We start from the raw sequence: 25520 nt of genomic DNA, 5'->3' as shown, positions 1-25520 counted from the left end.
ACCTGGAGTATTAAAACATGAGCACCTGGTGCATCTAGAGTATTAGAACATGTGCACCAGGAGTATTAAAACATCTGCACATGGAGAATTAAAACATGTGCACCTGGAGTATTAAAACATGTGCACCTGGAGTATTAAAACATGTGCACCTGGAGCATTAAAACATGAGCACCTGGTGCATCTAGAGTATTAGAACATGTGCACCAGGAGTATTAAAACATGTGCACCTGGAGTATTAAAACATGTGCACCTGGAGCATTAAAACATGTGCACATGGAGTATTAGAACACGCGCACCTGGAGCATTAAAACATGTGCACCTGGAGTATTAAAACATGTGCACCTGGAGTATTAAAACATGTGCACCTGGAGCATTAAAACATGTGCACATGGAGTATTAGAACACGCGCACCTGGAGCATTAAAACATGTGCACCTGGAGTATTAAAACATGTGCACCTGGAGCATTAAAACATGTGCACATGGAGTATTAGAACACGCGCACCTGGAGCATTAAAACATGTGCACCTGGAGCATTAAAACATGTGCACCTGGAGTATTAAAACATGTGCACCTGGAGCATTACAACATGTGCACATGGAGTATTAGAACACGCGCACCTGGAGCATTAAAACATGTGGACCTGGAGCATTGAAACATGTGCACATGGAGTATTAGAACACGCGCACCTGGAGCATAAAAACATGTGCACCTGGAGTATTAAAATATGTGCACCTGGAGTATTAGAACATGTGCACCTGGAGTATTAAAACATAAACACCTGGAGTATACGAACATGTGCACCTGGACTATTAAAACATAAGCACCTGGAGTATTAAAACATAAGCACCTGGAGTATTAGAACATGTGCACCTGGAGCATTAGAACACGCACACCTGGAGCATTAAAACATGTGCACCTGGAGTATTTAAACATGTGCACCTGGAGTATAAGAGCATGTGCACCTGGAGTATTAAAACATCTGCACATGGAGTATTAGAACACGCACACCTGGAGCATTAAAACATGTGCACCTGGAGTATTTAAACATGTGCACCTGGAGTATTTAAACATGTGCACCTGGAGTATTAGAACACGTGCACCTGGAGTATTAGAACATGTGTAAAAAACTAAAAAAGTAGAAGCATGCGGCTCGATAGAATACATATTATCGTATAATACTTTTATTCTGTAGATCCTGATTCTAAATGACCCAAAACAACTGCAGGTGATGTTATATTAATTTAAAAATGTATACAAATATTAATATTAGTCCAGATTTATTTTTACTTAAGTCATGCGACTGTGAAATATATATATTAAAAATATATATTTGTGAATATACATATATATTATATATTTACATACAGTATATCCTTATACATCCTTATACCAACTTTGGCACAGTTAGGAGCTAGGATCTCACTTTTCCTCCACACTTTTTTTGTTTTGTTTGGAGAACATTTTATTGACATTTACTGTATATTTTATACATTTCCAATTGTCTCATGTGGCGACTGGCAAGGAAATCCGATGGGGAACACAACTGGGATGGAGAGTGGGGGAAACTGGCCACTGCTGCCCTTCCCATAATAAGGTACCCTGGTCAAAAAGATACGTATAGCCCTAATTATATGATAAATTCACAAATCACACCAAGGAGTGAACTGTACCAAAGTAGTTTCTATACGCAAGAATAAAATATTCAGATACAAATTACATTTAAGTAATGAAATATATAATATAATTAATATTAGATTATGTCTATAATATGATATGTAATATAAAATATAATATAATATAATATAATATAATATAATATGATATAATATAATATAATATAATATAATATAATATAATATGATATAATTAGAGTTAAATAAAAAACAATCGCAATGCAAATACAAGTAAGACATTCATTTTAAATACATTATAAGGAAATTAACTAATTTAATTCATCAGTCGCTTGGATCTTCAGTACATATTAGAAGTAAGCAGCTCAAACAGGCCTCCAAAATGTGATGCTAACAAGACACAGGCGTACCCAGGCATGTTTCTGTCAATACACCTCTTTACTTTTATTTCATTTTCCAGTCCCCCCCTGTCAAACTGCCCAAGGATTACTTGAAAAACCGTCTAAGTAAGAGACAAATTAACAACCAGGATGAAGCGGGAAGCCCGCTTCAGGCTTTATTAATGCCAACACCCAGAGTGGTGCCAGAGATAAATGGACAGAATTTAGATGACCTCACCTACTCTTCAATCACCCAGCACCTCTTATGCTTATCTGTGGCATTCCGAAACCCCCACACTTGCCCTCTGCTTCGCTCTTTCTCTCTCTCTCTCTCTCCACCTCTTTCCCTCCTCTCTCTCTCTCTGTCTCCACCTCTCTTTCCCTCCTTTCCCTCCTCTCACTTTCTCTCTCTCTCCACCTCTTTCCATCCTCTCTCTCTCTCTCTCTCTCTGTCTCTCTCTCTCTCTCTCTCTCTGTCTCTCTCTCTCTCTCTCTCACACACACACACCTCTGTCATGTTTAAAAAGGGAGAAAAGTCATTGGACGCAGATGGGGAAGAGGAAGCCGCCGGTGGTTGCTATCGCCGGAGTCGGTGCGAAGTCGGGAGCAACCAAGGCGTAGTGGGACCACTACACCGAGGGAATATCTAATGGGGGAATACAGCATGTCTTCTCCTCATTAAGTTAGATAAACAGATCACATAATTTGGAGGAAGCCGGAACTCATGGACAATAGAATGGAACGCGATAGAAAAGTAGGTGTTCAGGATAATTGTGTTTCTATATGAATCTTCTAAAGTCAAGCATGGGTGATGGTGTGAGTTGTAGTATAGGGAAAAATCTACAAATGTATTAATCGCATTTTGTACTTTTTTTACTTTTGTTTCCATGCCTTGTTCACCGACAGAGTTCTTGGGCAGCCGTGAAGTTTCTTGAATGACCGGTGGCCTTGGACTTGGTAATTTACATTGACCAATGACCTGTGGGGGTGATTTCCAGTAAGCGGTCAGGATGGGGAACGCCATGCGAGGCGTCGTTGCTTTCATTCCATCTGAACGCTGCCAGCGCTTCTTAGCAGGGGACTTGAAGGAAATGCCCTTTGACCGGGCCGTGGACCTGAGCAGCCGGCAGCTACGCCGGCTTCCCATCGCCGTCTGTGCCTTTGACGAGTTGGTTAAGCTTTATCTGAGCGACAACCACCTGAGCAGCTTACCGGCTGAACTGCAGGACCTCAGGAAGCTGCAGCTCTTGGCCCTCGATTTCAACCTCTTCGAAGAGCTGCCGGCGGTTGTTTGCCGGCTCTCCCGGCTAAACATCCTGTACCTGGGTAACAACAGGCTGTACACACTCCCCCGAGCGCTGGGGGACCTCAGGGAGCTGAACACTCTGTGGTTGGAGACCAACTGCTTCACCACCTTCCCCGAGGTGGTGTGCGAGCTCTCCAACCTCAAGACCTTGCACCTGGGTTACAACCAGATCCGCGCATTGCCCCCGGGAATTGGAGGACTGGAGGAGCTACGGAGCATCTGGCTGGCGGGCAACCAACTCAGCGAGTTCCCCTCTGTACTGCTGGAGATGCACCTCCTGGCTGTCATCGACGTGGACCGGAACAAAATCCGCCGCTTCCCCCGCCTATCTCACATGCAGAGCTTGAAACTCGTCATATACGACCACAACCCCTGCGTGAACGCGCCGGTGGTCGGCGAGGGGGTCAGGAGGGTCGGGCGATGGGCAGAAAATTCAGACGACGAAGAAGATGAAGATCTCGCCAAGCAGGGGAGTGAGGCCACCGCCGGGCTCCAGGACGTCCAGACAGACGGGGAATAGACTCTATCCACGAGGTCAAGGAGAAAAGTTGACCCCTGGCTGTGGCAGGGCCTGCCACATTACAAGGCTGCCACTCAAGTGGAACACTTGTGCATGTTGTGCGTCACACAAGTACACTACAAATATTTGTTCCAAATATGGAAAATCAAACGAGGACTTGTAATAAGCACTTAGAGTTGTTAGTTGACATTACTGATCATTGAAGTCAGAATACTTGACTGTGAGACCATGTAGACTTTTGTTACTGAATAAAAACAGGGGAAAAAAACAAAATAATCCAAGTGAATTTGCTGAATTTATACGGCATGCTAATGTTCATCTGAGTGTCATTGCCTTCCTGGTGTGTAAGTGTAACACAAGTATATCATAGCAACTCTTTCAACTATTTAAACTCTGTTGTGAATTAAAAGGACTATACATAAATGCAATGTTATCATCAAAATTCCCCTCCTTAGCATTAAGTATTTTTTACTTTTATTGTTAATCAAAGTGGTGTCATGAAAGTAAGGGGGTCTGCAGACTACAAATTCAGCTCCCAATAATTTATTCATGCACATAGATCTTCATCAAGAATTCAGGTTTAGCTGGGAGTGACACCACATTTCTGTATACAGTGCTGCAAGCCCCAGGAACCAATCACTACAGGGAGTACATTCTCTATTGATACTCGCCCAAGTTGACACAATCAGTTTAGCTGGTGCAAATATAAACAAATGAGTTGAAAACTATAATAATTACAGGGTTACAACATCACACCAACATCCATTTGGTATCCGTCCATTACCAGATGATACAGTGACAATGGCTACAGACAGAAACCGACTTACATAGCAATGCAGCAAAACATGGAAAACTATCGGGAAAGATGAACTTTTAATACCATGGCATCGTGAACAAATATCCATATTCAAGTCAGATCCTCGTTTCGTCCAAGGGCACCAGAGGGGGCACTCGTGAAAAAAAATGGAAATAACAAGCTATGAAAAAAGAGGGTTTACTGTCAAAACTCCACAGAGGTTATATGTGAGTTTTTGCTTCCATGTGTTTAAAAAGAACTGTTATCCTGAAGCAGGATGTCGGATGGTGGAGCTACCAAGGCTAAATGCAGAAAAGTATTTAAAACACTTGATGGATGACTGAGATCTTCCCCACTGCACTCCCAATCCAGACCAATGCATAATTCATCTGACAGATTGTGGTCGTTGCTTTAAATAACGAACACTAATGGGCCATGCATGATGGCTCTGATTAAAAGCCAACTAGTGGTGTGCCTATTTGCCTGTGACTGTTGGGCCTGTAACAGATGACGTGGCCCAAATGACAGCACACGCTGACCGGTCAGTGTGCCCAGGCCAAAGCAGAAAACAACTGTGGACTATTTTCAGATCAAGTCATTTACTGTTATAAAAACAGAGTAATTTTGATCAAATAAAAGAATCTAAATGCAATGTTCTGGGGCGCCAGGGGACCCTGTCTCTCTACCTGTCTGTCCGCATAGCAAGCTATATTAAAAAAAAATATATATATATATATCCCAAGTTTCAGATGTATGTCATGTAATCATCACTGCGCAACTTGCCTTGCACCGTCAACTAGCTGGATGACAGACAGACAGACGGACGGACAGACGGACAGAGAGCTAGGCAGACGGACGGGCAGACAGACGGACAGACGCGCAGATGCAGACATGAACCCGTGAATGTTTCGTTTAGTAGAATTGGACACAGGGTGGCGCCATTTCACTGTAAGGGGCAGTGGATGGCGACAGTAAATATGATCGTCTGCTTATTGGGTGATAACGATTGTCCAATATATTTTTACTATATTTACCAGATACTCGAGAGGATCACTGAAGCGACACAACGGATGTCGTGTCCACCAGTTGTCCCGTTTTTATCTTCCCTTTCTTTACAAACCAAACTTATATCATGAATAAATTATATTTATGTGTATGTCAATTAGATGTATATGTATATGAACTATGTGATGAACAGCAGGTTCATGTCCGCCAGGCTTACCTTCACGGTTGAACGAGCGGTCATAACAAAAGAAACCTTATTGACAAAAATGTCGTGTCATTCGAACAACGGGATTGTCCCAGTAAAACAGGAACATCGTCCCGTCGAATGTCACCTCTTCATTGCCGCCCAAATGTGGCGATACAGGGCGCTGCTCCGTTTAGTGTTTAAAAAAAAATACAAATGGATCGGCATTTACGTCAAGGTTTCAACAAGGTTAATTGAACTAAACTTGGGATTATCGCTGCGAAAATCAGATAAAAATCGGAAATTCCTCCCCGTCCGGTGATTAAAAAAAAAAAAAAAAGAATAAACAAGAAAAAAACATTTCAATACTGGATACAAACAGTTGCTAGTTCATCCCTTGGTTAAAAAAAACCCGTTTATTTCAAATTTTCTGAAAACAGAAATTCTCTCAATCAGGGCTTGAGTTTCTGTTGTCCTGGCAACGCTGCTCTGTCATGTGACAACGACGCCCATGACGTCATCACTTAGCTCTCTCTATATATATATATATATAAATTGCTCGACGTCTCCTGGGCAAGATGAGGAGGGAGGTCACAGGTTGAGGAGGGAGGTCACAGGTTGAGGACGGCGGCACGAGCTGCCGTCACACACACACACACACACACACACACACACACGCACACACACACACACACACACACACACACACACACACACACACACACACACCAATTGGATCCAAGCGATCCTTGAAACACCAAGACACACACAGGTGCAAGAGCGCCTCAGTGAGAACACTTAATGCAATAGTACAGGATGCAAGCCACCCTGAAGGTCCAAAAAGAAGAAGAAGATGCACCCCTCATCTCTGTCAGAAAGTCTCCAAAGCGAGTTACCAACTTGGAAAGGCCAGAAGCTCCTTGGACCATAGATTGTGCATCACAGCAGTCGCCATTGAGGACCATTGAAGTGCAGCCCTGTTGTTCTGTTCAATCAGACAACATGAAAGAGGGCAATAACCATCTGCAGAGAGTGCATCACCCACTTATCGGAGCGGGCGAACCCACAACTTCAACCCTTCCAGGCATTGAAGAAGTGGAGTACTTTCACCCCTTTCGACTGCGTCCGACGATCCACAACACCAGCGGTCTGAAGGAACACGCGTGGGAAGTACAGGAGGACGATCCAGAGGAACCGGAGGGCACGGGGGAAGCTCACCTGGAGGCCCCGACAGAAACAGAGGAGGACAAAGAAGCTCTGGATGAAATACAATCGGAGAATAGTTTTCTGTTTCGAGTTACACATTGGCTCAATGAGAGATTGAAGCAGCGCAACATGAGAAAGATCTACCAAACCTTTGTGAGAGAAGAGGAGTATGGTTATAACCTCTACAGTGGTGAGTTTGTTGGATGACCTCCCCTTTAATTGACATCATCTTTAAACCATCTCTACGATTGTACATGTGCACACTTAATTTGGAGACGTTCAAACTCTGCTTGTGCTCAATTGTCGTGTGCACGTTCTCTTTCACAGCGGCGGTTGCAGGACGCTGCAGAAGATCAGAGCAAAACAGAGCTCAGAGAGAGCAGATTAAAAGGGAAGAATTAGTCAGACGAGAAGAAAATAGACGGACGTTCGAGGCAAAACTGAACAAATACTGGGCAGAGAAGAAGCAGAAGGAAGAAGCGCTCAGGAAAAAAGAGGAGGAGCGATATGAGAAATGTATGCTCGAAATTGGCCTTGATGTCAGCTCGGCTGACCTACCAAAGAAGAGAATGAGCATATGGGAGAAGAGGGCACTGACCCTCTCATTATGTTGGGGGTCAATTAAGATAAGATAAGACAACACTGTATTAACAGTCAATGGGAATACAGGTGTTGCAGCAGCAGAGTTCTCAGAACAGTGTGGGTAAAAAAAAGTGATAAAAAATAAATTCAAAAATAAGTATAAATATGAACACATCTATAAACAGAAGCTAACAGGTAGGTAGACTATACTAACTCAGCCAAATATGGGCAGGTGGCAGTTACGCTAAGTAAGTACAAAGAGCATATGATGTGAATAGTACCACTGGTCAAGGCTGACTGGTGCTGGGGTCATGGGTGGTGTTAAACAATGTGACTGCCACTGGCAGAAAGGAATGGCTGGAACGCTCCATTGTGCCACCTTGGAGGGATGAACCTCTGGCTGGAGGTCAGCCTGGTCAGGCCACCACCTCCAGACTGTCCAGTTCAAGCCCAACAACAGTGTTGGCCTTCCTCACCAGCTTGTTGAGCCTGTTGACATCGCCAGCCTTGATGGCGTCTCCCCAGCACACAACGGCAAAGAAGAGTGCACTGGCTACCCCCGGCTGGCTGGTTGGTTGGTCGTTGTTATACCATCTGACCAAGCTCCCTAACAGACCTCTGTTATTGTCACTCACTGTCCTCTGTGATGAGGTGTCGAGGGTGAACAAGAACGGTGACATGACAGTTCCCTGGGGTGTGCCGATGTTGCTCATCACCACGTCTGACTGGCTGCCCTGCAGATTGACATACTGCAGCCTGCTAGTGAGGTAGTCGGTGATCCAGGCCACCTGTGCAATATATAATAATTACTGTAATAATATAAACCTCACCCATCCATTGTTCTCTGTGTTCATACTATTGTACACATATTATTCATCATGTATAGATTCATCACAGAAATATCTAAATATTTATATTCATACACAGTCAATACTTACATCCATACTGTCACTAAGCCCCTCTCAGCCTTTTTAATGTATCTTTATCTGGTAGATATAGAGACACATTTTGTATATTCTGTATATATTGTACATTTTGCTTTTTTCTAGACTGTTGAGCCTGTCTTTTTTTTTTGCTATTCATCTGTCTGCACTACAAGTCACCAACCCTTGCTAAGACAAATTACTTGAATATGAAAATGTACTTTGCCAAATAAACAGATTCTGACATGTCGTGGTCTATCTGCATCGCTGGGAGCTTCTTTGCAAACAGGAGTCACTGGATGGTGTTGAAAGCACCGGTGAAGTCAAGTAACATGACTCTCACCGTCCCTTCAGGCCTATCCATGTGGGGGTATGCTTGGTAGAACCTCCTCCACGGGGAGTCTAGGGTGCTGCAGAACCAGTCTCTCAAAGGTCTTCATGATGTTTGATCTCAGTGCCACCAGCCAGAAGTCACTGGGACCACTGGGACCTCCCTCATGGGTACTGATACAATGCCGGAGGACTTCCAGAGCGGTGGCACCTTCATCAGCCTCAGGGAGAGGTTGAAAAGTTGCTGGAACACAACTTAATGCCTGATTATGGCCACAACAGGAAATATTCCCGCTTCGGACATGCAGATATCTAGAGATTTCTGCAAGAACTGTGAAATATTCTTGGCCAAGGGCTTTCCATTAGCAGCTGGGGTGGTGGTAGATGTACCGAGTTTGATAAAAATCCCCTTTCTAGTCCAGAGAACAGAAATGCACTTCACAATTTTGCCTCACATTCATCGATTCTCACACATCCAACACCATTGGCCACCTGTTCATCAGGAGCAGTTAGGGATTAACGGCCTTGCTCAAGAACACTGACATGCTACCAGGGGACAGAACTGACAACCTTCTAATTACCAAACAACCCGCTTTACACTATTCGCCCCCCAGTGAATGTTAAGAAAAAGAACCTAGACTGCGTTATTTCAACCCACCACAGAACATAATATGCAGTACAAGAGACATATCTCTTTGGACGATGCAAGCAAGAGACAGGTGAGCCGATCAACACCTTATATCACTCCTGTGGGAGATGGCTGCAACATCTGTGTGCCTGAGATGATACGGGACCACCTGGTATTGGACATTTCCAGTGAAAGCAACAGACATGGGTGACTTTGATAACGCAAACTGACGTTACCAGAGGCTGTGGAAACGAACTGTCTGGCTGAGGTTACCGAAAAACACTTGACGACCATTCCACGACCAGTTCACATGTATGACATCAAAGGCTGTTCAATGCATCACCTGGCAAAGTTCCTACTAAGCCTGTCTGAGGGTTCTGAGCCACGTTGTCTGTGTTTGACAAGGACAGTGTGTGGCACTTTCTGTCTTAATATGACCAGTGCATGAAGTAAAGCCCTTGGTCTCCAATACCTGTCCTCCTGTAATACTATGACGTCACTATCATGGTAACTATGGAGAGTGTTGTGTGCAAATTTGGACTGGGGTGCTGCATTATGCAGACTGGGCATCATGTGGTATTTGTCTTGCGGGCGCTGATTCCAACAGAGTAGACTAATTTCAGGAAGATTAAACCACTGCCAAACGTGTCTGCTGGCAGAGTTGTCACTCGCTGGATTGTCCAGTTTGCCCGCCATAGACATCCAGACGGTGTCATAACAGACAATGATGGATGTTTTGATTTAGCCAGATTCAGACAATTTGCTAAGGAGTGGAGAATCACACATCAAGTAAAGATAGTGAAAGGCCTGTGCAGAAAGGCCAAAATAGATATCATGGGTGTCTGGGCAGTCAGTCTACAGTGGTGCAACATACCCACTGAGGTGATGGACAGTAGCCCCTCGCAGCAACAAAGAGGCTATGTTAAAGCCCAAAGCCCCCTAAGGTATCTGCTGGAATTTGACTTGCAAAGCTGGAATATTGACAAGTTTAATGAGGAAGCTTTCACTTTTCACTGCACAATAAAATTAAAAGGTGGAGCTTATCATGCAGCCACCTCCGCTGAAGAGTGGCCCTCTAAGTTGCTCTTGGCTCATTGAATCAGTTCCTGAGCAGGCTAGGAAGTTAACGTAAATTGCCATAGTACCCTAGCTGGCATATTTTCTAGCTGGCTCCCATAAATAGTTGTATCCAAGAAGTTAACCACACTTTACTGTAGGAAATAAGCATTGCTCAGAGCTGTTGAGACACAAACAATAGACAAAAACTATATTTCACAACCCTACCTCACAATAGTATTATTTATAATGTCAATTCTAATCAATGTGTTCTTGTTTACCCATTATGTAACTTTATACAGCATTACATTATTTATTTATTTTGAACTCTAAATCTAATTATTTTATAAAAGACTGTATTTTGCTGTATTCATTTAAATATATAATATTGTAATAATAAAACGCTAAAGGATTATGGAATCCTGAAAGTGCCACAATGATAAATAAATGAATAAATAAATGTGTGATATAAAGAGGAATAAAAAAATGAATACAATAATAAACAAATGTGGAAATATAAAGAGATACAAAAAAAACTTGAGAAGCCACACCTGTCCTGGGTCTAGGTAATTGGGCCCAGGACCAGTGTGGCTGCATATCTGTTGTTGGTTGGTTGGTCTAACAAGCAACAGGTAAAACCCCCAACCCCACACACACTCAGGAGAGGAGCTCTTTTTATGACACATGTTCATCTGCTCCTGGGCTTATTTCACCTAGCCCACTCTCTACAATAAACTGTTTTTTCAACCCCATTGTCTGTGTCTCTGTGCCGGAGGGCCCTGAATACGCCACTCGGGTGGCGTGTGGCAGGTGGAACTGCCACACCGGGACAAGATCTGCCTGGGTTCTCTGATCCTGGATCATTTAATATGACATTTCCAAATCTGATCAGCTCTGATGGAGATTAAAAGAACTCCCAGCCACAAGTGATTTACAACTAACAGTCACATTAAAACCACTGGCAGGTGAAGTGAATAAAATTGCTCATCTCGTTCCAATGGCACCTGTCAATGGGTGGATATATTAGGCAGCAAGTGAACAGTCCGTTCTCGAAGTTGATGTGTTCGAAGCAGACATAAAGGGTAAGCGTAAGGATCTGAGAAACTTTGACAAGGGCCAAATTGTGACGGCACATCTCCAAAACGGCAGCTCTGTGGGCTCATTGATGCGCATGGGGAGCGAAGTCTAGCCCACCTGGTCCGATTCCACAGACGAGCTACTGTAGCAGAAAATTGTTGAAAAGGTTCATGTTGGATATGATAGAAAGGTGTCAGAACACACAGTGCATCACAGCTTGCTGTGTATGGGGCCCCGTAGCTGCAGATTGGTTAGAGTGCCCATGCTGAGACCTGTCCACCAAAAAAAACGCCTACAATGGCCATGTGAGTGTCAGAACACAACCAAAATGAAACCAAACTTCAAATCAGGTAAAAACCCATTTTTCTTACCATTTATTAATTCAAGCATTAATAACATCTACATCACAATGGGTTTCGAGGAAAGGCTGCTATTCTAGTAACAGTGCAGGTGACATATCACAGTTTCGAAGACGTCTTATCTTACATTATCTTTGGCCTAGAATTTCACTTCAACTTTCAGCTTTTACATTTTGCAACCCAGCCCTAAATAAACTTGCGTAAAGCCAAGCTCCCCTGAAGGTTATATGCTGTTAATACTGTTACAAACTGGGTAACAGACCATTTCCGTGCAGCAACATAGTTCCATTAAACAGCAAGAGCTGAGCGATTTGCGACTTCATGAATCCGTCCTTCTACCACGCATCTGAACAATAAATAACTAATTGTTAAATTAACAAAAGACAAAACCTAACATACGTCAGTTGTCCCCCTTGTGACAGCAAATTGTCACAGTCAAGCTACATTGCACCAGATAGTGAATGAAAAGTTTTGTAGGACTGGAGACCGACAAAAGAGAAATACTGTACCCGTTAATTCATCCATGACAGTAAGTGAGACTGGATGTGTCTCTTCGATGGGAATGTACAGACATTGCAGCACATCACACATATCCCCCAGGCTTAGTGGTTTTACTAGGGATTCAATCAATACAAAAGCTGCTCTCCTAGACAAATTCTCTGAATTAAGTGGTCTGCATGAGAAAGTGCATGTCCTGGTGTGAGCGCCGATGTGCTTGCCCATTGAAATAATCCATTATCAGAAAGGACTACCCACACACACACACCATGGAATACGTAAAGCATTATGTGAGGTGAGCCTTTGTTTAAATAGGAAATATGTGCGAAAGACAACACTAAAAGTAACATCTTGCAAACAATATAGGAAATAGCTTGTCTCTTTCTCTTTTTACATTAGTTCTCTATAAATATCCATCCAATTTGCTTCTAATCTGACAAGTATGTTAGAGATATATAGCTATCTATATTTCAATATCAATATATATCTATATATTTATATCTACATATAGATATAGATATAGAGAGAGAGGACTGATGTGGTTCACAGGCTTGTGCAGGGCCCGGGTCTCTGTCGGAGCATGGTCTCGCTCTGCAGAGTCGAGTCGCAGTTCTCCAGCGGGATCTCAGAGCCCTGTACCTCCTCGGTCCCATTGCGGTCACTGGCTCCATGACTGGCCGCAATGTTCTCATCCTCTCCGGAGTTGTTCCGCACTACCGGGGCCTCGTTTGTAGACGGTTCGGGCGGCGTGTGATTTCCCTCCAAACCACACAGTTCCTTCACAGGACCTATCACACTGGGCGCTCTGAGGTCTTTCTCAGATGACACCTTTTCCATGCGCTTCCGAGTGGATTCCTTCCTCAGCTGGAAGCGGGTGTCGTCTCCCAGCATCACCCTGATTTGATCCGGAGGCCAAATGCCGCCCCATAACAACTGCAGGTAGCTGAAAAGCACGATGACACTGAGGAGGACCAAATTACTTGCCACGCCGATGACGGCAGAGGTCAGGGGGAAGTTGTAGAGCACATATCGGACTCCGGTGAAGTAGGCATGGATGCGGAGCTGGGCCGAGTAGATCTGCACCAGCTTGGACCGGATCTCTATGACAGCACCGGTGGTGGGTTGGTAGGCGTTGGTCTTGTAGTCCGCGTAGAGCTCCACTTCGATGAGCTGCTTCTGCTCCGACACGCCAGTCACCAGAAGCGGGGAGAAGATCAGTGTGCTCAGGGTCTGCAGGAGGCTGGAGCGATAGTGCAGCATTGCGGACCTGGCCACCGTCGCCACCGTCCCGCCGCCCTTGGTGTAGCAGGACATCTTGATCATGAACATGCCGATCTGCTCGTTGACAGGGGACTCGGGCATCTCGAGCTCCAGGGAGATCCTGTAGGGCTGACCGTAGGCCATCACCTGGTCCCTGCCGCTCTTCAGGAAGGAGATGTTGGCCATGGGGAAAGAGCAGAGCGCCGAGCCGGAGTCGCAGTCGGACTTGTAGTAATAGTGCACGGGGGTGGAGAAGCTGGCGGTGGGCATGTAGGAGTAGTAGAAGCTCCCGTAGAGAAATATGGACACCCAGAGGAGAAAGACGAGGACGCTGAACAGGATGGCGGCTTGGAGCAGCGTCCGGCGGGCTTTGAGGAGAGTCACGGCGGCCACGTCCTGCAGCCACAGCAGAACCGGTCCCATCATGCCGCCCATTAATAAGTGTCTATCTGGACACTGTCATCCGGTCCCTCAGTCTGAAGGTTCTTTCTTCCGCTCACCAGATGTCATTGGAAGTGGGTGGGTTCCTCCGCTCTGTCGCGTTTTCTCCCTATCTCCACCCTCATGCGACATCGGTCTGCTGAGCCCGCCGCCACTCACCGGAGCCGGTCGTAATGACAATTCACACCCAGAATTAGATCGAGAATCTAAACAAGTAACAACAAACAAACACCGAGGTTGGTATCACGCATACACCTGGGGGATTGGACGGCCCCAGCCCGTCAAGCCGCACGGCACCAACAAGGGGAGCTGGTGTCGAATTACGATCACTACGCGACTGTGACGCGATGACGCGCCGAACGTCAAGATAGATGTGCTTCCGACGCTTCCGACGTCACTGACACACCCAATCAGATGTTTGCGAAGTTTGGAGCGTTTATATTTTTCCTATATTTTAAACATGAAAAATAGAAAGAAAAAAAAAACCCCGGTGTTTTACAAGATGAAGCTTTCTTTTTTTTTTTTTATGTTCGTCAGCGTAGCTAAACCTGAAGAGGAAAATTGTTTCCACCCGGACTGAAAAACAAACCAGAGGAGCCATTTCCGGGGCGTGTGGTTTCAAATATGTTTAATTACATAGAACTTATGCTGCATTTATTGACAAATACACAGTAATAAAGTATGTATTTGTAAGTAAGTATTTGTGAATTTATTATTAATATTTGTATTTATCAATTAAGAGTTATGTTTCAGTCTTTTTTTTTTTAAATCTTAATACTGATTTGTGGAGAGCTATATACATTTATTTGTAGATTTAGAAATATATTTTTATTTCAGCTTTTTTCAAAATTGAATAATCTAAAATGTTTTTCTTTGCATTTAAAGCCCTCAGTACGGATCTATGGATTGTAGTTCATATGGATGGATGCATTTATGTTTTTTGTATTTGCATTTCTTGCATTGCATTGCGTTGTTACTGATATTTTTATTGAATGGCGTTGTGATACAAGCGTAGCATGTTTGTCATTTAAAATAACGCTACAATTGAGCTGTCGTTATTATATAATTATACACGTTATTATACGTTTGTGGCGCAGAATTCTTTCAACGCGTACGAGCTCAGCGCATGCGCAGAGGAAACGGCGACTCCACCGACGCGACTAATCGCAGCCCAAGCAGCGATGGGAAAGAAGACGCGCCTAGCAGGGGGCACGGTCGGACGGAGAACAATACTGCAGCTGTCGCCGCCCGGTTTTCGCAGTGGAACGGGATCTGAAGGCAAGTTACGTTTCTATTAAATATCTATAATTAAGCGTTTGATATCGATTTGTCAGTTGACGTGGAAAGAAAGGCCCTATTTATCAGGTTACTGTAGTTATCAGTCCACACGCCGTGAAAACCTGTTTTAGGGGAAATATTCAGATAGTAGCTGTGTCGCATATTTTTCGGATTGTAATTGTCGTAGCCGTTCGCCACACATATTCCTGTGTTTGTTTTACATTTATACAGGCTAGAAATTCCAATTCCGAATAGAAATGTGACGCGCTAGCCATCGAGCTGGCTAACGTGTACAGCTAGGCTAACTATGCTAGCGGAAAACAGGCCGCGATTTCTTCGTTTGGAGGAATGTAAAATACTTTTTACTTCAAATAATAGCAAACGTTATGCGTGTACGTCCTCGTCGATGTAATCGAGCTCAACGTTTCCGACAGATGAACCAGAAGGTGACGGACACCCGTTCATAAGTGAAGAAAGAAACGTGAACATGAAGGGCCCCGCAGTGAGGGCTACAGGTGAGTTGTTGTATGTGCGTGGAAAGTGTCTAGTTTTTTTTTTTTTTTTTCTCTAGCATGGGCAGAAAAGTCAGTTGTTGCTTTTGACTCATTATGTTCCAGAGGGTTTGTCCCTGCTTGGGGCCTATGAGGACAGCGATGAAGACGAAACAGACTCCCACCATCCCGTCGCAAAGTCGCAACACAACCAGTCGACCGACATTGACAGCACGTTGGCCAATTTCATGGCTGTAAGTAGCTTTTTTCACCGATCTAACATAAATGCATTGTGAAATGTGCTATTTTCAGTTGCAATTTGGATCACCAGTCAGTGATAACTTTCCATAGGTTTTAGGAAAATGACCAGAATAATGTGGGAGGCATATATAGTTGTTCAGATGGATTTCTGGAAGAATTGGAAGGGATTGAAATTCACACAAAAACACTAATGCCGACCTCAGACTACGTGATTCTGGCCTGATTTTTCCACTCGCCGACAGGGTTTTGGAAATCGCAGAGCAAAGCTCCAGATCAGACGAAAATCATAGCAAGCTCAGGCTAGCTTGTGTTGTGTCAGGCTTGACTCAGGAGAGCCACAAGGAGCTACAGCCAATGACAGCAGACATGGGGTTGGTGGAGGTTGAGAAGGAGAGATGGGAGTACGCAGAGCAGCAGTCAGAATCACACATACCTATTTAAATTTTTTTTCTCTTATTGTTTATATATATATATATATATATATATATTTTTTTTTTTAAGCTGATCATGAATATGAGGATGATGACGATAATAAAATATTCATAATCCTGTCCCACGCATGGTATTGCGTAATTTCCAGTGTCTCTTCTCACGTGTGTTTTCATGTCAAAATGTAGTTTGGAGACCCGACAGACTCATCTGAGATTTCCTCCTGGTGAAAGATCTTGTAAATGTGTGACCCCCCCCCCCGTTCCGATCAGTCAGGTAGTCTGCAGATCACAACGCTGCAAGACTCCCGAGCACAAGATAGAACATTGTGTAGTGTGAACAGTACAGTGATCTGACGACTTTGAAAGTCCTGTAGTGTGTTTGTGGCATAATGCTGTTTTGTCTGTACAGGAAATCGATGCAATTACCACTCAGCCAACTTCGGATGATGCAACGCCTCACCCCTCGACCCCAGCGGCCACTCCGCCTAGACCCGAAGGCAGTGTCCAGCAGGAAGTTCCCTCCAAAGGACAGGAACAGCCAAGTGCTGAGGGGGACTTCCAGTACAACACCCAGTACTCATTAGCTGGAGGTAACAAGCTCAGTGTTGTCACACTTTGGTTTGACAATTTTACTTTTTAGAAAAGTCAAATTTTCCTTTGCTGTTCACAAAGTTTGGCCAATTTAATTGTGGGAATACAAACCTTGCAGATGCTAAAGCCCAAATTATTGATTGTAATGCTTCAAAGTGCTCTTGTGAGTTAATCTGTTGTTTGATCACTTTGCATCTCCTCCTCACTCAAGTTGCCGTGGAGATGGGAGACTGGCAGGAGGTGTGGGACGATAACTCTGGCTGCTACTACTACTGGAACACTCTGACCAATGAGGTGTCCTGGGAGCTTCCCCGTTACCTGGCTGATCAAGTGCAGAGCCTGCAGCAGTACGGAGACAGGCAAGGGTCAATTACTAATATCTTATTAAAGGCATACACTCCTCCATAAGTATGTATCGTCTGCTGTTTGTGAGGCTCAGAAAATGCAAGATCACATGAGAAAGCCTCAACCCGTGTGGTATAATCATTCACTCTATGATAACTTAACCAGTGGAGAAACTCTATTTTATGTCTATAGGGGAAAATGATGAAATGTGTAAAAGTATCATTTTGCATATTTTCCATTGCAGCTCCACTGTCAATGGCAATGGCACAGTGATGGCAGGTTTTTATGCGGAGGAAAAAACGGCATCCGCCCCTGCACCAACAATCAAGAAAGAGGCAAAAGCGAAGGCAAGTTAATTACTCAGTCGGTTAAGCATTCAGTTTCATCCTCATTCCTTGCCAACAGTTATAATCCTTGTTTTGTTTGTTTCAAAGGAGGTGATGGAGAGCGTCGTAGCTCTCACCAGTGAAGAGGAGGAGCGCTGTGGAGTTGCTGCCTCCCTCCTCGGTCCCCTGATCCCCGCTGACGTGAAACAGGCAGAGGAGAAGTGGAGAAAAAAGTTGCTCGGAAGTGCGGTGGACGAGGGGGAAAACAGCGTGGACTCGGACAGGGACAGTGGCAGCCGCCTCCCTGGCTCTCCCTCTACCCCTCAGCAGGACGCCGAACCCCTCCCCTTAGGCCAGAAGGATCCACGCAGCAAGAACCAGTCAGTGGAAAACTCCGGTGCCGAGGAAGAAACAGAGGAAGACACCATGGAGCTGGAATTAGCGCTCGAGAGGAAGAAGGTGGGTTTGGGAGCTGCAGTGGATCTGGCTAGATCTCTCTGATGTAGTCAAAATAGCCCTCATAAATTGCTGAGTTAGGGTCTCAAATGACCGCTGATTTTCATATCTAGGTCTGCCCCCTGAAAGCTGACGAGTCTAAATCATCAGTTGGAAACCCTCAGTCGATTGAGATTCTTCAAAGTCAAGTCAGTGTACATTACAATAACAGGATAAAACGGAAGCTTACAAATCGTCATGCCTCGTTCCTCCAAATAAAACAACTAAAAAGCGTTTGAGGACGGGGTACGGGAGAGGACTCACGGACTCGTTAAGATTATTTCCTACGCATAACGCATGGAGAGGGGGTGATTGGGCAGAGAGTCAACTAAAAAGTGTCCCCATTAAGCGTAGCTTCATTCCACACGCATTTGTTGAGTTCCATAAGCTTAAAAACAAAAACACTGTTTTAGTGCGCCGATCGCAGGCATCCCATTGCTGGCGCGCTCATCATCGGTACTGTCAGAAGGAGATAGGTGCGCAAAATGCTCCCCAATGGCTCTTGCTCTCATATCACTGCAAACTAGTCCTAAAATTGACCCCCCCCCCCAGGCTGAGCTGCGGGCCTTGGAAGAGGGCGATGGCAGCGCTGCCGGTTCCAGCCCGTGTTCTGAGACGAGCCAGGAGGCCACAGCTCCCCAAGGGCAGCTTGCTGTAAAGAAAGCGCGCTGGAAGACAGCCTTCATTCGAGCACCCAGCCCCGACTCCAACAGCCACGGATCGGAAGCACAGGACAATGCTGACACAGGTAAGTCTATATGTGGCAATGTGAAGCATCTTAAACGGCAAGTTATCAGTCAATTCTTAAAGTTGATTGGTTGGAAACAGGAAAAATGTGCAAGCGTAATGGGTCAGACCATCTCCAAAACGGCAGGTCTTGTGGGGTCTTCCCGGTATGCAGTGGTTAGTACCTACCAAAAGTGGTCCAAATGAGGACAACCGGCGACAGCGTCATGGCAGCCCAAGGCTCATTGATGTGTGTGGGGAGCCAAGGCTAGCCCGTCTGGTATGATCCCACAGAAGAGCTACTGTGGCACAAGTTGCTGAAAAGGTTAATGCGATAGGAAAGTGTCAGAACACACGGTGTATTGCAGACATAAACCTGTAAAACTTGGTTTAAAAAAAAAAAAATATATATATATTTATATATATATATATATATATATATATATATATATATATATATATATATATATATATATATAAATTTTGAGGAGGGTGTCAAATATCGGGACTACTGCTAAAAAATACCACCACTAGCATGGCCATATTTTCCGGCCATTTTTCAAGCTTGAGATTTTTAACTATAAGTAATTAAATATGTTTGCTTTTCTTTCCTGAAGCAAATTTGAAATCCCCAGAAACGGCTGCAGCAGCAGGGGAAAAGGACGTGGACAAAACCGAAGAGAAAACTGCTCCAAAGGTGCCTGCAAAAGAGGAAGTTGAAACACCAGAGCTCAAGGTAACATTACCCCAAAGACAGAACCATAACAACAGTATCAATTCTCAGGCAGTGACAAACTATTTCATTATAAACCATTAATCTATTGATTTAGAAGGAAAATTACTTATATGTAAAGATCGATGAGTTTTGATGCAGCCCTAATCGGTAATAATAAATATATTAGTAAAAAGAAATATTGTCTGACATCTGCCTCGTGCTGAGAAAAATTGTATGCTAGTTTCAGATCGGAGAACTAGCGAACACTTTAACCAGCAAGATGGAGTTCTTGGGGATAAACAAAAAAGTCATCTCAAACTTCCACCTGCTTCTGCTGCAAACGGAGGTGAGACAGAAGGATTCTATCCAGATCATTGAAGTGCTTGGATTTTGTCCTCAGAAATGTAAGCACTGGAATACCTTGAAAATAGCCCCTTTTGTGCAGGGATGCTTGAAAAGTCATTAGAAAAAACATAGTCATTGAAAACCTATTATATTATGCCTGGTTTTGCTATTCAAATAGTGACTTAAAAAATGTTACAGAATTGCTTTTACGGCATAGATTTTACTTGGCAAATGTTACTTTAATCCAGCATGTTTTGAATTACACTTCTAAGAATAGATGACAATGAAATGAATAATGGATATACTAGTTTAAATAATAGACAGTGAGACTAAGATTATATTATAATTAATAAAGATCACATTGAGAAACTTGATTGTATGGTTTTGATTGTCCTTGAAAATCCTTGAGGCCCTTGAAAATGGAAAAAAATTGTGCTTTAATAAAAAAGTACTTTAAAGTCCTTGAATTTAATATTGTAATACTGGAATGAACCCCAGTCATAACAAAAAATTTGGATGTTCACTCGGAGTTTATGGCACGGACATCTAAAATATAAAATCCTCCATTGTGTGCTGAGCAATTTTTCCTTTCACATAGCCATGTGGTAGCTTTTAAATATTTGACATTCTCATTATGATCCATCACAAGGTGTCGCCATCGTTACTCGTCAATCTGGTGGCTCTTCTCTCCTGGCTGTTGGCCTTGTTGCTCTCACTCCCTCCCTCATCGTTTGCTTGTTTGTTTGCCAGACACGGATCGCCGACTGGAGGGAGGGCGCTCTGAACGGGATCTATCTCCGCTGCAGGCTGCAGGAAGCTGCCGAACACATTAAACATTACGAAATTAACGCCACCCCTAAAGGCTGGTCCTGCCACTGGGACAGGTATGCCCTCCTTACCTTTCACACTTCTAATCTCCCCGACCCCACCTCCCTACTGAGCCAAAATGTCCCCCCCACCCCCCCCCGCAACACCTGTGCTGGGGTTGCAGACTTTCTGTATAATGACTCGGGGAGAGGCATGACCATTTCAAGGGGATCAGTCCATGCCAGAAAGACTCTCTGGGTTTCTGTGACGCTCCTCGTCCGTAGTAACATGGCAGCAGCCATAGAAACTCACCACAGAGAGAGGGAGAGGAGGACTCGGCTCTTCTAGACTTTCGAGTGGGTCCATCAGTGCAACGGGAGGGGAGGGGGGGGTATAGGGGGAAGGTTTGGTTTTGCGTGGGAGAGCTTTGCACTTTACAGGACTACGACCCCGCCCCCCCCAACTCGCCCCCTGCCCCCCCTCCCAGCGCAATGCAGACACAGAGTGACTCCCCGGAAAAGGCGACGAGTGTCACGCATCAAATTAAAGGTGAAGACGGAGCGTGGAAGGGGATCCAGCAGGTCAGACCAACTCTTATTTCATGTCTTCCTGTATTTCTTTATTCTTACTATGTGATATGAACAAAAATGTGATTGTTCTTTTTGGTCAATAATGCGTTTTTTTTCTATGCAATCTACCTGTGTTTGGGAGGGAGTGGTTGTCTAAAATGAATAATTTCAGACAACTATGGTGTTAACTTTGAAACCGCCTTTCCAGACCAATGATGATTTGTGTTCATTTAATTTGTTTGTTTTGTTTTTTTGAGCGCAAGGTGGGTTCCCTGTTCACCTCCACATTTCAATTCGGCCCTCGGGGATGGCTAAAGTCGCCGTTCCAGATCAACCCGCCTCTAGCTTGGCTCGTTCATTCCCAATTCATAGCCCCGTTCGGGGGTCATCACGCCGCACAGCCAGTTGCAAGGCAGGGCGCTGAGACCCCCGTCTCTATCTCTGTTGTCCCACTCTAGAGAGCACAGGCGGTATTTCTATGTGAACGACCGGACCAACGCCTCCCAGTGGGACTTCCCCGCCGAGGACGACAAGCCGGAGGAGGCCAAGGGCAGCCAGGCCTCCCCAGGAGAGGCCAACACCACGTTGGCATCCACTGGTGAAATCGCAGGTTAGTCTTGACATGGCAACACAGTAATGACGTCATCAGATGAAAAATGAACTTCCGTGCAGCATATTACAATGTATCTTCTGCGTCCACATACTCCACGGTTGTTAAATAGCAGTTTGTTGTTGCTGCCTGTTCTTCCACAGTGCCGTCTGATTTTGTGCCGGTGGCGCCACCGGCCCCCCATCAGCCCACGGCACCCCCTAATTGGTCTGCCGCCCAGCCGCCCCTTCCCGACACTCCGCCGCCGCCTCCTCCTCCCTCAGAATACCCACCGCCTCCCCCTCCGCCCCCGGCCTCGCCTCCGCCACCGCCTCCCCCACCCGACAGCGACAGCGAGATCATGGAGGTTGAAATGGAGATGGACGACGAGGATGCAGAGCCACCGGCTCCCGGGACGGAGGAAGATGGCAGCAGGGCGGTAGCAGCCGTGCCCTCTGCCACATCGAGCACTAAGGTAACAGTGCAACAACAGTCCTTCATAGAACTTTCTGGGGATACCATATATGTGTTTTTCAAATATCAAGGGTTTACGCTTGGTATTTATATTTCTTGTTATTACCTCACACAGGTCCTGGAGTCTCTGGGTCCCATTGGGAAAGGACAGAAACGCAAAGCTGGTCAGCTGTCCAAGGCCATCACTATCGGCAGCAGCCCGATTCTCTACACGCAGACCGCTGCCATTGCAGGTAAACGGACCTCAAAACTTCTTGTATAGCATCGCCCTAGAAATTAAATGAAGGTCTGAAAAATACACTTCATTGCATACATTTTTATTTTATTTTATTACGTGTTTTTTTTGTATTGGCCTTGAGTTTCACAAACAAGACGCCTAAACATTTGCCCTCAAATGATTTACCCTCAAGATTGATGATAATTTACATTGTGGTCCATGTATGTCATAAAACTCAAGCCAGAAAGAAGAGCAAGTATGGCTTTGATTGAATGAAATTGAGATGAGTCATAGCTAGACCATAAAAGTCAGCATTTTAAGGAAATCTGTTTTGTCTGGCATCATTATGGCCAAAATAACATTTATTGCTTCTGTCTACGCAGCGCCTGTGATGTCAGCGAACGCCTACTGGGGGGTGTCGGCCGTTGCCGCCCCATCGCTCCCCCCTGAGCCCACTGCCGCGGCGCCACCTCCACCTCCGCTGCCAGCTCAGCCCCCACCGCCCATGTCCCAGCCACCGCCCGATCCCCCTGCTGCCAAAACCCTGCCCCCGGACAAGAGCAAGAAGCTGAAAAAGGACAAGGTTCGTAGAGGTGAAATTCAAATACTACTGTTTAAAACATGCAAGGCTTTGACTGATATACCCCCCCCCCCCCCCCCACCACCCAGTCAAAGAAGAGCAAGACCAAGATGCCGTCCCTGGTGAAGAAGTGGCAGAGCATCCAGAAGGAGCTGGACGAGGAGGAGAAGAGCAGTTCCAGCGACGAGGACCGGGACCAGCTCAACAAGAGGACCATTGAGGAGTGGAAGCAGCAGCAGCTCGTCACGTAAGCGTTCTCCTTAAATGGCGACTGTGGTGCACAAAGGGCCTCTTTGGTTTCTTCACTCACGAGTTTGCCACGGCTGCTCTGAGGGCAGATTTGGCGCATTTTGTAGGGTTAATTGAAAGAAGACTGGAAATGTATGTATATGATTTATGAATAGCGGGGGTGACAAATAACTTGTATTCTGTGAAACACTTAAAGCAAGGAACTTTTGTCCATGATCTTGAATGGAAAAGAAATATGACTAAATTGGCCCCCAGTAACTGAATTGAATTCCAATAAGTAGCCACTTTCACTTTCAATTTCTCACATTTAAAACAAACTGAATCTCATGAAAATCGGTTCAGAATGAAGTGACTTACCACCAACCCTGGTGTAAAAACGGTATAAGAACAACTTGTATTTATGGGGCTGTCAGGTTTACAGAGCTTGATGCAGGGTTCTTGCGAGGTCCTTGAAGTGCTTGAATTTCCTCCTCAGGCATTCAAGTACTGGAATACCTTGAAAATAGCCCCCTTTTTCTCCAAAGCATGGTTGAAAATACACTTATAATAGATGACAATTAAATTGTGAAAAACTAAAAATATATATTATAATGGATATATTTAAATAATAAACAATGAGACTGAAGATTAGATTATATTTGAATGAATAAAAATCACATTGGAAATGTTTTTGGTTTTTTTGCGTGAAGTTCTTACAATTTGGGGGGGGGGGGGAGTTGCTTAAAAGTATGTGAAAGTCCTTGAATTGAATTTTGTAATGCCAAAATGAACCCCGTTTAATGAATGTATTATAACTCTTGAGTTTGGTTTATTTTTGGTCTCTCAGAGGGAAATCTTCAAAGAACGCCAACTTTGAAGCGCTTCCCGAAGACTGGCGGGAAAGACTAAAGAGGAAGAAGCTGATGAACAGCACGTAACGTCGACTTCTCAGAAAACACCACCAAGCGTTCAACCCCTACCCTCTACGGCCTGCTCGAGGGACCGCAATGGAATCTGTTTATTTTTACTTTTTCGTACTTTAACTAATTGCTAAGGCCGTTGTCCAGAACTGTTTTGTACGGTGGAGTTTGAATGTGATTTTTATTTTTAGAGATTTTTTTTTTTTTTTTTACCCGCTCTGTCTACGCTTTGTTTTCTGTGTACGACACGTGAAAAGAAACTCTTGCTAATATTGGTGCACACTCCATTATTGCAGACTGCAATTTGGATCTGAATATCAAAGTCCCTTTTTTTGTTTGAAGTACTCTGAAGGACTTCATCCCCATTGGTCAGTTAAATCTCCAATTCTCTTAACAGAAGAGTACGACAGCCAAGTGAGAAATGGTGCCAAAGGCACTGGGTTTAACAAAAGGATTTCACAAAAATCTTTTTCTTTTTTTTGACCCTGTGCACATGACCTGAGAAACCGGTTTAATGTGTCGATGAACTGTTTTAATGAGCTGTATTCTATTTGAAATTTTTTTTTTTTTTTTTTTTAAGACATCTCTAAAAGCAGAATATCTGATACATTTGAATGGGAAAGCTTTTTTGTGAGGGGAACAGTCAAACTTGTCATCAAACTTGTACATTTTGTAAAGTTATTAAACTGATTTTCTAAATCTGTCTTTTATGGAAATCTGTTTAGGATCTCATTCACCTCGGTTTGGTTTGTTTATTTTTTTGGTTAAGTGAACAGGTACTACATACTTCCAATAACTAAATGGTTTTTTTTTTTTTAATTATCTGCATTAAGTACAATGAAAATAACACGTTGCTCCAATAAGCATGATTAATGATAGAGATCTAGATCCCGGAGATTCTATAGTTATCATATAAAATCCTAATGACAAATATTTCATAATCGGTGTT

The 25520-nt window shown here is 44.3% G+C and overlaps 3 protein-coding genes across 3 annotated transcripts; 2 read left to right on the top strand and 1 right to left on the bottom strand.

Annotated features, from left to right (window-relative positions):
• Positions 1–3022: 3022 nt before the first annotated feature.
• Positions 3023–3838, top strand: lrrc10 (leucine rich repeat containing 10; the record flags this gene model as incomplete). The annotated part of the gene is made up of 1 exon (XM_080002374.1): positions 3023–3838. One exon carries the CDS (start codon positions 3023–3025, stop codon positions 3836–3838), a length of 816 nt encoding a protein of 271 aa, XP_079858500.1.
• An 8207-nt stretch (positions 3839–12045) lies between these two features.
• On the bottom strand, positions 12046–14437 carry LOC307231513 (seipin-like). The gene has a single exon (XM_080002258.1). The coding sequence runs from the start codon at positions 14175–14177 to the stop codon at positions 13026–13028; it is 1152 nt and encodes a 383-aa protein (XP_079858384.1). The 5' UTR covers positions 14178–14437; the 3' UTR covers positions 12046–13025.
• Positions 14438–15330: 893 nt separating this feature from the next.
• Positions 15331–25264, top strand: fnbp4 (formin binding protein 4). Its single transcript, XM_080002256.1, has 17 exons — positions 15331–15461; positions 15896–15976; positions 16079–16206; positions 17054–17234; positions 17447–17594; positions 17825–17927; positions 18015–18365; positions 18954–19149; positions 19745–19863; positions 20084–20188; positions 20938–21071; positions 22022–22173; positions 22317–22627; positions 22742–22859; positions 23227–23426; positions 23513–23670; positions 24499–25264. Exons 1-17 carry the CDS (start codon positions 15365–15367, stop codon positions 24587–24589), a joined length of 2673 nt encoding a protein of 890 aa, XP_079858382.1. The 5' UTR covers positions 15331–15364; the 3' UTR covers positions 24590–25264.
• Positions 25265–25520: the final 256 nt, after the last annotated feature.

This window comes from Zeus faber (genome assembly GCF_960531495.2).
Source record: "Zeus faber genome assembly, chromosome: 6".
NCBI lineage: Eukaryota > Metazoa > Chordata > Actinopteri > Zeiformes > Zeidae > Zeus > Zeus faber.
The sequence above is the reverse complement of the archived record's forward strand: the minus strand, read 5'-3'. Positions and strand labels throughout refer to the sequence as shown.

Coding starts and splice junctions, on each gene's coding strand:
- LOC307231513 (XM_080002258.1), bottom strand. CDS start 14,177: ATGGGCGGCATGATGGGACCGGTTCTGCTGTGGCTGCAGGACGTGGCC.
- fnbp4 (XM_080002256.1), top strand. CDS start 15,365: ATGGGAAAGAAGACGCGCCTAGCAGGGGGCACGGTCGGACGGAGAACA. Junction 17,928..18,014: donor AGAAAGAGGCAAAAGCGAAG/GCAAGTTAATTA, acceptor TTTGTTTCAAAG/GAGGTGATGGAGAGCGTCGT. Junction 20,189..20,937: donor TGCTTCTGCTGCAAACGGAG/GTGAGACAGAAG, acceptor TTTGTTTGCCAG/ACACGGATCGCCGACTGGAG.